Source organism: Chanodichthys erythropterus, chromosome 11 (assembly GCF_024489055.1).
Source record: "Chanodichthys erythropterus isolate Z2021 chromosome 11, ASM2448905v1, whole genome shotgun sequence".
NCBI lineage: Eukaryota > Metazoa > Chordata > Actinopteri > Cypriniformes > Xenocyprididae > Chanodichthys > Chanodichthys erythropterus.
Genome location: NC_090231.1, coordinates 16,388,927 through 16,402,879, shown reverse-complemented (window position 1 = coordinate 16,402,879; position 13,953 = coordinate 16,388,927). Strand labels below are relative to the sequence as shown.

Here is a 13,953-nt window from a genome sequence, read left to right as displayed (position 1 = left end):
TCTGTCATCTATTACTCACCCTCAAGTTGTTCCAAACCTGTATGAGTTTCTTTCTTCTAGTAAACACAAAAGAAGATATTTTGTAAAATGTTGGTATGTTGACTTCCATAGTATGAAAAAAATACTAAGTCAATGGCTACCGTCCACTGTTTGATTATCAACATTTTTCAAAATATCTTCTTTTGTGTTCAACAGAAGAAAAACGAAGAAAAACAATTTGAGGGTGAGTAAATGATGACAGAATTTTTATTTTTGGGTGAACTATCTTTTTGACGTTAAGTCTGTGCAACATTGTTGAAGATCTATTCATTGGACCCTCACACACAATTCACTTTGATAAAAGGGGCAGGGCCTTGGGCCTCGTCGATGCACAGGTGCTGGCTCAGTCCCGTTGCCATGACAACCGGTCTTGGTTGGCACAGGGTCCTGGCCGAGGTGTGCTGCTCTCAGGTTACAGATTTTGCAACTTTTGAGGGCCAAAGGACTCTTCCAACTCTCAGTGCCAAAATAACACAAGAATTCTAATCAGGAACCAGAGCAACAAAAAATATTACAAAAGCAGTTAATTGGTGAAAATGTAGGAAAGTCTCCTGTGTGCAAATAACAACACTAACTGAAAATAAAGGTTTTGTTTGTCAGAGTTGAGGTTTTTAATAGAGGCTTCCCACTTGTGTCAGAAATTTGTATATAAAGCATAATGAACTAAGATCCTGCTGTAGTATTCATGGATGAATTAAGTAAAGGTCTGATGATATTCTTCCCACAAGATGACAAGTGACTGCCATCTAGTGGTTAAATTTTTGTTAAACAAACAGACAGGTTGAGAAACAGTTCAAGGTATTTTATTCAAAATAGAAAGAGAACAATAATATGTCACTCCATACATTCAACAGAATTAACACAACTAATTAAAGTGATTCATGAACATAATATTTTTAAATGTTGACTAAGGAAGCAACATATTTTTAGTTCACTCATTCAATCCTATTCCCACACAAAACAAACAACCACACAAACACGAGAAGATTCACACAGCCTTAAAGCCTCATTTGATGCATGGTAGCAAAGACTTATTGTAAGTGTGTCACAAATACTCAATCCTCACTGAGTGATACATCAGTCCTTATGTTTATTCATTCATTCATTGGGTTTTCATCCACACATGGATCACTGGAATCATGATTTTGGCTTGTAGGGATCAGACCAGATCTTCACACCTAATTCAAATAAGACACATAACATGGCTGTCATATAAAGTAACTAATGTGCATTAAATAGCATTCATATGGGCCTAATGCAAATAAACTGTAGTAGGATATTTACTAGAATCTATATTCCTGCCACTAAATGATCCTACTTAAAGCTTCAGACTACAAATCACATGTGTGGTGTCAGGTATTACATGTATTCTTATATGTTTATATCACATATAAACTCACAACACTTGACAGATGTCATAAAGAGTGAACATGATTTACCAACAGGCTGCACATCTGCTTGATTGACTCCAGCTCGATTCATCTTCTGGACCTGCTCTGTAAACACATGAACAAAAATTCAGACAGCAAAGACTGTAGGGAAATGCTGACGTTAAACTTTTTTATTGGGTGAATCTTAAAAAAAACCTTGTGTTTGGTTAAATCCCCTTTTTATTATTATTTTTAAATGTTTTAAACAATTTTTTTTTTATATTAATCTCAGTGGTGCTCAGTGTTATTATGATATACTATTTAAAGGATTAGTACACTTTCAAATTAAATTTTCCTGATAATTTACTCAGCCCAAATTAAGGTTTTTGATGAAAACATTCCAGGATTTTTCTCCTTATAGTGGACCTCAATGAACCCCAAACGGTTGAAGGTCAAAATTACAATTTCATTGCAGCTTCAAAGCGTTCTACGCGATCAAAAAAAAGAAAAAAGACCACTTCAAGTTCAGAAATCAATGTTAATTGGTCTCTTCATTTTTTACAGAGCTATATATATATATATATATATATATATATATATATATATATATATATATATATATATATATATATATATATATTTGTTTGAACTAATTGTTATTTACTTGCACTAACATTTTGTATATGACAATTTAGTTAAAACTTTGACCTGTGGAGGGCAGTAATACACTTAGCAGCGTCTACACTGCAGGAATTCTAATAGAGAAGAAGAAGCAAAAGAGAGCTAGATCAAGATGAGCATTTATGGTTAAAATGTATAAAACAGTTCTATTATTTTTTAGAAAATGAGTGATGGTTTCTCTAGATAAGACCCTTATTTCTCGTCTGGGATCGTGTAGAACGCTTTGAAGCTGCAATGAAACTGTAATTTTGACCTTCAACCGTTTGGAGGCCATTGAAGTCCACTATAAGGAGAACAATCCTGTAATGTTTTCATCAAAAACCTTAATTTCTTTTTGACTGAAGAAAAAAAGACATGAACATCTTGGATGACATGGGGGTGAGTAAATTATCAGGAATTTTAATTTGAAAGTGAACTAATACTTTAAACGTCATTATTTTAATTTGGATTATAGTTTTATTTTTTGCTTATATTTTAATTTTAGTCATAGTTTGTTATTGTTTTTTGTCATTTTTTATTCTTTTTTTGTTGTTTTTTTATGTATATATAGTTTTTATTAAGTTTTAATGTTAGTTTATTTAATTTGGTCTTTTTAGTACTTTAAACAAAAAATAAAACTAGGCAAAGAGCAGAAATAAGTTTATATATATACACGCATATATATTATTATTTCTGTACATGCTTATTTTATTTCAATTAATCAATTAAATTGTCTAAATACTTTTACTACAGCCCTTTAAAAAGTCATTTTTATTTAATTCAGTGTACATTAAAGACAGTAAAACATTCTACAGTTCTCAATAATACAATAATTTTATGTTTATCATTTACATTAATGTTTCCACTACCTAAACTGAAACTAATAAAATGCAATATAACAACAGAACGTGGTGTTATCTTATATTACGTAAGTTTACTAACAACACACGAGCAGTGTCGTAGTGACTAATGTCAGCGATAAAGGCTTACTGTAGTCTTCAGTGTGAGTGAGAGGATGGAAAAATATAGGATAAAAAGCCACAGCAACAGCAGCAATGAAGCCTCCAAATATGAGCGTTATCCTCTTATTAGTGGACATGATTTTGACAGATTCACTTCATCCGAGGACAGAAATCAACTCAATCAAGTTTTTCCGGGGTGAAGTTCACATATTAAAAACAAGTTAAAAGTCTACTATTACTCAACAGCTGCTCTATATAGGAAGTCTATATTCAAAATAATTATAATTTAAAATATAATTTATATAAATATCATATTACACTCGTAAAATGTTGATAGAGTGAGCTAAGGGTATGGAAGAATAATAATTGATAGTGGGACTTTTATGTTGTCGAGTGTTCTCCCGTCATGCTGTCTGTGTAGTGTTGCTGTGTCAGTGTGTGCAGTGATCGCTGTCTTTCATCAGTAATAATGTCCGGTAGTAACTCATACAGGCTGCGATGCTCTCTCCCCGCACACGAGATGGATGTCAGGGGTCTCGCCGCTGCCGCGTTTCCAGACGGAGCGTTTGTGTCCGTGTCCAGAGACCGAACCGCACGGGTCTGGGTACCAAACCCAAGGTACATCACCACTAGCTTCCTCCTGCTGTCTATACCGGGTTTTACTTGTTTGTTCGTTACTAAGCTGAATGTCTAATAGTTTTCAGAGTTAATGTATTGTTGCCATATCAAGTGAAAATTGCCAGCTCATGAGCATCATGAAACGAAACTGACCGGTTTTGGTTTCCTAACAGCGACCGATCTATAAAAATACTCCACTAATGTAACGTTAAAGGAATAGTTCACCCGAAATGAAAAGGAAATCATTTACTCACTATCTTATTGTTCTAAACCCGTATGACTTCCTTTCTTCCTGCATCTTTTTCCATACAATGGCCGTAAAGGGTGACACACGTTGGGAGAATTGAAATTTTTGGGTGAACTGTCCCTTTAAACTTCTCTAAGCGTTCTTTGAGATTCAATTCATATTCAATTAGACAAAAACAAAATATAAATAAAATCATATATACACTGCAACTCAAAAGTTTGGCTTCAGTAGTTGTTTTTTTTTTTTAAAAGAAAATAGATTTATTGAGCAAGGTGCATTAAATTGATCAACAGTGATGGTAAAAATGTTCACATTGTTCTAAAAAAAATCTACAAATAAAGGCTGTTTTTTATTTTTTATTCATCAAAAAAAAAAAATCCTTAAGATATCAGTTTACATATATATTAAGCAGCACAACTGTTTTCAACATTGATAATAATAATGAATGTTTCTTGTGCACCAAATCATCATATGTGACCCTGGACCACAAAATCAGTCATAAGGGTTAATTTTTTAAAATTGAGATTTATACATAATCTGAAAGCTGAATAAATAAGCTTTCCATTGATGCAGGGTTTGTTAGGATAGGACAGTAATTGGCCCGAGATGCAACTATTTGAAAATCTGCAATATGAGGGTGCAAAAAAATCAAAATATTGAGAAAATCGCCTTTAAAGTTGTCCAAATGAAATCTTTAGCAATGCATATGTACTCACAAAAATACATTTTTTATATATTTATGGTAGGAAATTTACAAAATATCTTCATGGAACATGATCTTTACTTAATATCCTAATGATTTTTGGCATTAAAGAAAAATTGATAATTTTGACCCATTTTGTTGGCTATTGCTACAAATACACCTGTGCGACTTATGACTGGTTTTGTGATCCAGGGTCACATATTAGATTGATTTCTGAAGGATCATGTGACAATGAACACTGGAGTAATGACTCCTAAAAATTCAGCTTTGCTATCACAGGAATAAATTCTATTTTAAATGATATTAAAAAAGAAATTATAATAATTTTAAATTGCAATAATATTTCACAATATTACAGTTTTACTGTATTTTTTTGATCAAATAAAAGACAGCCTCGGTGAATATCTTACCAACCTTAGACTTTTGAACGGTAGTGTATAAAGGCTATATTTTAAATCTATAATAAAAACACAATCTTATTAAAAATGACAAACACTGTTAACCTAGCTAACTCTTCTGTATTTTTTGCAGTGAAAACCAGGCCTTTACTGAGATGCTCTGTATGAACGGCCACTCAAACTTTGTGTCTTGTGTGTGTATCATCGCTCCTAATGAAACATATCCCCGAGGACTCATCGCAACTGGAGGTCATGACAACAACATCTGTGTGTTTTCACTAGACCGACCAGACCCTCTGTTCACCCTCAAGGGTCACAAAAACACAGGTACTATCCGCTGCTGCTAAGTATTTATTACAGTGGTTTAACTGCATGCAGATGTATTGAAATGCCACTGGAAGGATTTCTGTGGCCATTCCTGGTGTTTTTGTGTGTTTGTTTACAGTCTGCACACTCTCAGCTGGCAAGTTTGGCACAATACTGAGTGGCTCATGGGACACTACAGCCAAAGTCTGGCTCGGAGAGAAGTGCATGATGACTTTACAGGTAAAATGGCAGAGTTCTTGGTATCACCGCAGTAGGACTGCATTATTAATCAAAATAAAACCGTAATCGCAATTTGGCTTAGTGCGATTATCAAGTGTCAAAGTATTTTCAGTGTTTTGGAGCAGCTCGGTTCGCAGTAAATGCTGCTCCACATGAACTCATCTCTGCATATAAGTTTTGGTCACTCATAGTGTGCATTTGGGAGCACAACATGTGCCAACTATCTTCCTAAAATTTCACACTTGCATGTAATCGGATAGGGTAAATTATGCATACTCGGTGTGCTATCTGAGGGCTGGGCTCCGAGCTTGGAATTTGGCCCGAACCCAAAGTTTCCCCCATCATTTACTGGGTTAGGAACAACCTATAAGTGAGGCGTGCCCCTCTGCTGACAGTTACATAACTGGAACTTTGTCGCTTCAAAAAGTTCATAAAGAGATCGTAAAACTGATCCATATGAATTGAGCGGTTTAGTCCAAATTTCTGAAGAGATTTGATCGCTTTATATGATGAACAGACTGAATTTAGGCTTGATATAAACAACAGAGAATGAACCTCTTTGGTTCTAGCACATGTCAAGCAAACATGTTTGAGTTTCTGTTTACCACAACTGATGTGTGAGTTGATGAATGTTTATTTGTGAATAAAAGCCTAAATTCAGTCTGTTCATCATACAAAGCGATCGTGTCTCTTCAGAAAACTGCTCAATTCATATGGATTATTTTTACAATCTCTTTATGAAATTTCTGAAGCGTCAAAGTTTCAGTTGAAAAAAAGTTAGTGGTGGGACAGAAAGTTCTTAATTTCAACAAAAATATCTTAATTTGTGTTCCGAAGATGAAAGAAACTCATACAGGTTTGGAACGACATGAGGGGGTGTAATTAATGACAGAATTTTCATTTTTGGGTGAACTAACCCTTTAAATAAACTTCATTATGAGAAGTAACTGACAACCGTCAGTTGTCAACAATTTTATTTTTTTTATTTTTTGCCAAAATAAAAGCTATATGGTTTAATGTTTAAAAATAAAGAAAGTAAGACAGCGATAAATATTAGTATTGAAATTTAACTGTAAAATAAAAGTATTATTAATGTTAATATATTACACTATTTTTTACGGTAAAATAGTAAAGTACTACAATATTATTTTTATTGTTTAATAATAATAATTATTGTCATATTGACATACAGTACAGTCCAAAAGCAGCAGATCAGCATATTACAATGATTTCTGAAGGATCATGTGACACTGAAGACTGGAGTAACGATGCTGAAAATTCAGCTTTGCATCACAGGAATAAATTACTTTGTCAAATATATTTAAATAGAAAACAGTTATTTTAAATTGTAATAATATTTCACAATATCACTGTTTTTACTGTATTTTTAATTAAATAAATGTAGCCTTGGTGAGCAGACGAAAGGTCTTTTAAAAACAAATCTTAGTGGTTCCAAACTTTTGGACTGTACTGTATAATAAAAATGTTTGTCCAAATTGGATTTTTTTTTTATTTATTACATTTGCAATCACAATTTTTTATCAGTAAATCGCAATTTAATTTTTTAGTTTTTTCCACAAATCGTGCAGCTCTACACCACAGATTTTCTTAAATATGTTTTTTCCCCCGAAAAACATATTTTTTCTTTTTAAGAGCGAGATCAGAGACACTGCAGTCGATTTCAGTACAGTGCGATTATGTGCTGACTGGTTTCCTCTGTAATTGCTACTCCTCAGGGACACACCGCTGCTGTATGGGCTGTGCTTATTTTACCGGAGCAGGGCTTAATGCTGTCTGGATCAGCTGACAAGACCATCAAATTATGGAAGGCTGGTCGCTGTGAGAACACCTACACTGGTACATTGGTGCAACTGATACCTCTAATGCTTTTAACAAGACAACAATGTTTATTTGATGCTGAATATAGTAATATTGGAGCTTGTTTAATTGTAACAGCTCTCCAGAAGGGGTCACCGTTTGTAAAGATTGTGGCACGGGTGACTACAGGTGTGTGAGATATTTGAAATGTGTGTTTCCTGCAGGTCACGAGGACTGTGTGCGAGGGCTCGCGGTTATAAACGACGTGGAGTTTTTCTCCTGCAGTAATGACGCCAGTATTAGACGGTGGTTGGTGACGGGTGAATGCGTGCAGATTTACTACGGTCACACAAACTATATCTACAGCCTTGCTGTCTTCCCTAACGGACAAGGTGATTATCTTTAGTTTTGCTGTATGTTTGATCCATTTTAGTGTATAAAATCTCCCATATTGTCCTTTTTTTTTTTTTTTTTTTTTTCCCTGTCATAGACTTCATAAGCACAGGAGAGGACAGGACACTGAGAGTCTGGAGGAAGGGGGAATGTTCCCAGACAATCCGTCTTCCTGCCCAGTCAGTGTGGTGCTGCTGTATTCTGCCTAATGGAGACATTGCTGTGGGAGCCAGGTATACATACTATTTCTGTTTCATCTATCTAATCTAGTTGCAGTTTATTAGCCTGCATGAGGCTGAGCATTTCACATCTCTTTGAAGCGATGGCATTATCCGTGTGTTCACTGAGAGTGAAGACCGTGTAGCAAGTGCTCAGGACCTGCAGGCTTTTGAGGATGAGCTCTCCAAAGCCATCATCGATCCCAAGACTGGAGACTTGGGCGACATCAAAATAGAGGACTTGCCTGGGAGAGAACACCTCAGTGAGCCAGGTAAGCAGATTGAGGTGTGACTTGTACACATGCAGGGTTTTCTAGAACATTAAGCAGATGTCTTTGCTTTTAATGGATCTTTAGTTTGAAATATATAAAATATATAAAAATAAAATAGACTGCCATTCAAAAGTATGGAAGTTTGAAAGACATGAATACTTTTATTTAGCAAGGCTGCATTGATTAGAAGTGATAGTGAAGACATTTATATAGTTGCAAAAGATTAAAAAATATTTCTAAACAGAATACTGAAAAAGGCCTATTTCCAAAAAAAAAATAATAATAATAATATTAAGCAGCAGAACTGTTTTCAAAATTGATAATAATAATAAATGTTTCTTGAGTAGCAAATCAGAATGATTTCTGAAGGATCATGTGACACTGAAGACTGGAGTAATGATGCTGAAAATTCAGCTTTGCTGTCGCAAGAATAAAATTTAATTTATTACAAATAAGTTAAAATAGAAAAGTTATTTTAAAATATAATAATATTTCACAATATTACTGTATTCATTTTCAAATAAATGCAGCCTTGGTGAGCATAAGCATAACACTGAAAAAATCTTACCGATCAAAAACTTTTGAATGATATTGTATAAGTATCGTATCACGTTATATTATAAGCAAGAGTGTACACAAGTTTTTTCAGTCTGGTTCTCACGAGAACACCTGGAGATTCAGTTTGGTACTCATACTGCACATAGTGTGACCCATTAAATTTAATTCTAAAAAATAAAATTATTAATAATAGCCTTATTGTACTTTATTTGGTTCATTTTTTAAATAAAATAATAACACTAGTGTGACAATAATATTAAACTTTATAATAAAAAATGTTATTTGTTAAAATAATATTTATATTAAAATGTTAATATAAAATATTAAATAAAATAAAACATTTATTTCATAGTACACTTAAAAATACAATGCTAATATTTACATTTACATTTTTTTTTCTTTTTTTCCCCTGGATTTTTATATGAATTTTCAACATTTTCAAACCTAAAATCACCAAGCTTTTATTTTGGTGGGTTGCCAGGAAGTAAGCATATGCACTGCCAGTTTTAGCACTATCGAGTGAAGCATTTTTTGTGTTTTGCTCTGAAACCGGCAGATTTAGTATGCATTCAGTTAAAATGGAAATCTTATACAGTATTAAAGTTAGTCGATCTAAAACAGTGAATGTACTTTAACAGCTGACAACCATATCAGTGCACAAATGAGCGGTCTGAACTTATTTACCCAGCACATTTCTCACCTGTGCATCACTTATGTGACCCCCTGATAAGCTTATATAAAATCCGAATGTTTGCTCACTGTATTGTATATTTGTAGGGAATCGTGATGGACAGACACGGCTCATAAAGGAGGGCTCTAATGTTGAAGCCTATCAGTGGAGCATGAGTGATGGACGCTGGGTGAAGATTGGTGATGTAGTGGGCGGGTCTTCTCAGCAAAGTTCAAAGCGAGTGATGTATGAAGGCAAGGTGAGACGCTAGTACATTTTGTGCACGTTGTAGATTGTATGGTGTGTCAGTGGTTTGAAATGAATCTGTTTAATGTCCAACATTGATACTGACCAGAGGTTAAAGGGTTAGTTCACCCAAAAATGAAAATTCTGTCATTTATTACTCACCCTCATGTCGTTTCACACCTGTAAGACCTTCGTTAATCTTCGGAACACAAATTAAGATATTTTAGTTGAAATCCGATGGCTCCGTGAGACCTCCATAGGGAGCAATGACACTTCCTCTCTCAAGATCCATAAAGGTACTAAAAACATATTTAAATCGGTTCATGTGAGTACAGTGGCTCAATGTTAATATTATAAAGCGACAAGAATATTTTTGGTGCGGCAAAAAAAACAAAATAACGACTTATTTAGTGATGGCCGATTTCAAAACAATGCTTCAGGAAGCATCGGAGCATTGTGAATCTTTGTGTGGAATCTGCAGTTCGGAGCGCCAAAGTCACGTGATTTCAGCAGCTTGGCGGTTTGACCCGCGATCCGATTCATGATTCGACACACTGATTAATTTATGCTCCGATGCTTCATGAAGCAGTGTTTTGAAATCGGCCATCACTAAATAAGTCGTTATTTTGTTTTTTTGCCGCACCAAAAGTATTCTCATCGCTTTATAATATTAATATTGAACCACTGTACTCACATGAATGTTTTTAGTACCTTTATGGATCTTGACAGAGGAAGTGACATTACTCCCTATGGAGGCCTTTCAACTAAAATATCTTAAGTTGTGTTCCAAAGATTAAGGAAGGTCTTACGGGTGTGAAACGACATGAGGGTGAGTAATAAATGACAGAATTTTCATTTTTGGGTGAACTAACCCTTTAAACTATAGTTAATCAAGTTGCAATCATGTTGTAACCTCTGTGCTTTCTCTGCCTGAAGGAGTACGACTTTGTCTTCACCATCGATGTGAATGAGGGAGGTCCACCCATGAAGCTGCCTTACAATGTGACTGATGACCCCTGGCTAGTAGCTCACAACTTCCTGCAGAAGAATGACCTGAGCCCCATGTTCTTGGATCAGGTGGCCAATTTTATCATCGAAAACACTAAAGGTCACACTCTTGGGCCAGCCCCCGCCTCTGCCACAGACCCCTTCACAGGTAACCGGATCACTAATAAATATCTGGTTTGGTATATTCATGTACACACACTTTGTTCAGTTGAAGGTAAAAACTGAAATGTGTTGTATATTCCTCCTGTGTTCTCAGGTGCAGGGCGATACATCCCAGGTTCAGGAGGCGACAACCAAGGATTTGGTGCTGATCCTTTCACAGGTAAGCCTTTTTGAATAGCTCTTATTTTCAAATATGAAACCAAAGGTTGTTGTACATTTATGAGAGATTTTTGTTTTTGTTTGTGCAGGAGCTGGTCGGTATATACCCGGTTCAGAATCCACAGGCACAGTGCCTTCAGGCGGAGCTGATCCTTTTACTGGTAAAATACATAGAAATGCACAAATACATGGCGGCACACTCACACATGGATCATGTACACTAATGTACCTCTCAATCCTCTCCAGGTGGCAGTGCATATTCCTCTTCCTCTCAGAAAGCTACAACAAACATCTTTTTCCCCAATACCGATGGAGTTATGTTTGAACAGGCAAATACCACCCAGATTCTTGGTAAGTGACACATCAGAATTCGACTTACTCAAAGTCTCTGCTCCAGCTTTAAGATGTAAGGTGGGCCACAGGACTTTCAGGTTGGGCTGAAAAATGGCAAAAAAAGTGCCCTAAAGTTACATTTTTAGAAATAGTACCATGGTAATAACACTATTCTGTGAAGCAGTGTTATTTTAGTATTTTTGATGTACTATTAAAGTTTTTAATTTTTTGAATTAGATTTTTGTTTCTTTTTAATTTTAGTTAAACTTTTAGTAATTTGTTACTAAAATGTGTCTAAAAAAGTTTTACTTTTTAAGTTTAGTTATTTTAGCCCTTCAAACTGAAATGTTGCCTCCTTGGCAACTAATTGAAATAAAATAAGTTTTTTTTTTTTTCCAGTTAAATTTTTATTTTATTTCTAGAAATAATTTATGGATTTAATTTTCTTTAAAGTCAATGATAAAACCTTGACATTTCCCCAATATTATGTATAGGTAAGCTTCGGGAGCTGAACAACACTGCTCCTCCGGACCATAAGCTGAGTGACGCAGCATTGGACTCTCTGGAGAAGTTGTTAGTCCTTGTTACAGATCTGAAGAGTCAGGAACAGCCCACAGCAGAGCAGATCAGTATTCTCTGGAGGACTTGCCATTGGCCAGAAGGTAAGCCATTGAGATTACTTTATTAAAATTTCACTATACTACCAATGTTTAGCAAAGTATCACTGAGGGCAAGGGTGTCCAGTCCTCCTCCTGGAAGGCCAAGGTCCAGCAGAGTTTAGCTACCTACAACCCTATTTAAACCAATTATCAAGGTCTTAAGAATTACAAAAAAACTACTTATCAGGTAGTCTGATTACTCTGCAGGAAGATAGCCCACCAGAAGCACTCCTGACTAGTTTATTTGAATTATTTGATACGGAACCTGAGGCCAGTTGCATAAACGTCTTAAGAACTAGTCTGACCAACTAGCAGTTAGTCAAGGGGTAGTTCATTTTACTTTTCAGATTCAAATGAGACCAGTCCACTTTTTATGTAACTTTGTGACCAGTCATAAAGAAAAAAATTAGGTGACTAACTTGTAAGATTCCTAGCGCTTTTTCAATAATCCATTACATTCTGATTAGGGCTGCACGATTAATCGCATGAGATTGTCATGCGTGTCTCATCAGTAAAGCCGGTTCTGTGATTAGCGGTAAATGTCCATCACCTGCTTTCAAACGGAGCGGCACTTAATATACAGATCCTTAGTTCGCGGACAAGCTACACAATATCGTGTTCATAATCGAAGGCGATTCATCTGCGATTATGAACGCGATATTGCGTAGCTTGTCTGTGAACTACGGCTCTGTATATTAAGTGGCGCTCCATTTGAAAGCAGGTAATGGACATTTACCGCTAATCACAGAACCGGCTTTACTGATGAGACACGCATGACAATCGCATGCGATTAATCGTGCAGCCCTAATTCTGATGTTTTAATACAGAAGAAAAGATCTGTTGCTATTTCTGTTTCAGCATAACTTTCATCCAAGATTGTTTCTCTGTAAATCAAAATAGCCCGTCAAACAGTCTGTAGTAATTACTATAGTAAAGCTCAATTAAGTAATCAGTCATCATCTCCCTCCTCAGACATTGTTTTCCCTGTGTTGGACATCCTGCGCTTGGCTGTGCGCCATCCTGAAGTCAATGCCCAGCTTTGTGGCGGGACAGAGGGTGCCAGTCTTTGCAACCATCTCCTGGGTCTCATGTCCCCCGAAGGCAGGCCTGCAAACCAGATGCTGGCGCTCCGCACTCTCTGCAACTGTTTCTCTGGGTCCCACGGCCGCGCTCTACTCTTGGGACACCGTGACACAGTCCTCTCCCGGGCCGGAGACCTCCGTGCTGTCTGCAACAAGAACATCCACGTGGCGCTGGCTACACTGGTGCTCAACTACGCTGGAAGATTGTACGGTCAACCTGCTGAGATCGAGGCCAAGGCACAGTGCTTGTCAGTGGCTAGCACTGCCTTAGAGGTCGTACAGGACAAAGAGGCTGTCTTCAGGCTGCTGGTGGCCCTGGGGACCACAGTGGCCAGGGACAACACCGCAAAGGACCTTGCACGATCTTTGGGTGTCAACTCTCAGATTTCTAAATATGCCAGGGTCTCTGATCCGGCTAAAGTGGGGGAGTGCTGCCGACTAGTGCTTGATGAACTGCAGTGATGTCAGGAAGGTGTCGAAGGATGCAAACCATCTTCTTCTTCCATTACTACTCCTCCACGATAAAACCACCCTCTCAGATCTCTTAAACCTCATTCTCTATCATTAGTTTGTATTTAAATTTTCACATTTTGATGCTGAATGGATATGAATGAATGCATGATGTGAATAAACACTGGTGATTAATCTAAATCGTTCTTAAAGCAAGACTCATGTTATTGATGTAGATCAGTGGTTCTTAACCTTTTTGATATTTTTAATGTCTACATTACACGTGAGCGGCAAGACGTGACAAAATGAAGGAGAACCCATTATAATCAGTGATACGGTGCCATGTGACGACACCGACAGTAAAATGATGTCCCGTTCTATT

The 13,953-nt window shown here is 36.3% G+C and overlaps 2 protein-coding genes across 2 annotated transcripts; one reads left to right on the top strand and one right to left on the bottom strand.

The window, feature by feature from the left end:
- Positions 1-826: 826 nt before the first annotated feature.
- On the bottom strand, positions 827-3,240 carry smim20 (small integral membrane protein 20). The gene is made up of 3 exons (XM_067401877.1): positions 3,060-3,240; positions 1,479-1,535; positions 827-1,217 (listed from the first exon to the last, which is right to left on the bottom strand). Exons 1-3 carry the CDS (start codon positions 3,166-3,168, stop codon positions 1,177-1,179), a joined length of 207 nt encoding a protein of 68 aa, XP_067257978.1. The 5' UTR covers positions 3,169-3,240; the 3' UTR covers positions 827-1,176.
- A 195-nt stretch (positions 3,241-3,435) lies between these two features.
- On the top strand, positions 3,436-13,949 carry plaa (phospholipase A2-activating protein). The gene is made up of 14 exons (XM_067401876.1): positions 3,436-3,649; positions 5,131-5,324; positions 5,443-5,543; positions 7,280-7,400; positions 7,586-7,753; positions 7,852-7,987; positions 8,075-8,244; positions 9,580-9,731; positions 10,655-10,874; positions 10,983-11,048; positions 11,137-11,208; positions 11,294-11,398; positions 11,875-12,042; positions 13,012-13,949. The coding sequence occupies exons 1-14, from the start codon at positions 3,501-3,503 to the stop codon at positions 13,581-13,583; spliced, it is 2,394 nt and encodes a 797-aa protein (XP_067257977.1). The 5' UTR covers positions 3,436-3,500; the 3' UTR covers positions 13,584-13,949.
- The last annotated feature ends 4 nt before the right edge of the window (positions 13,950-13,953 follow it).

Excerpts from the sequence above, each read along its gene's own strand:
- smim20 (XM_067401877.1), bottom strand. The coding sequence starts at position 3,168 with ATGTCCACTAATAAGAGGATAACGCTCATATTTGGAGGCTTCATTGCT. Across the intron at positions 1,536-3,059 it reads CACTCACACTGAAGACTACA|AGCAGGTCCAGAAGATGAAT; the intron begins GTAAGCCTTTAT and ends ATGTGTTTACAG. Across the intron at positions 1,218-1,478 it reads AGCAGATGTGCAGCCTGTTG|GTGTGAAGATCTGGTCTGAT; the intron begins GTAAATCATGTT and ends TATTTGAATTAG.
- plaa (XM_067401876.1), top strand. The coding sequence starts at position 3,501 with ATGTCCGGTAGTAACTCATACAGGCTGCGATGCTCTCTCCCCGCACAC. Across the intron at positions 3,650-5,130 it reads GTCTGGGTACCAAACCCAAG|TGAAAACCAGGCCTTTACTG; the intron begins GTACATCACCAC and ends TATTTTTTGCAG. Across the intron at positions 7,988-8,074 it reads GACATTGCTGTGGGAGCCAG|CGATGGCATTATCCGTGTGT; the intron begins GTATACATACTA and ends ATCTCTTTGAAG.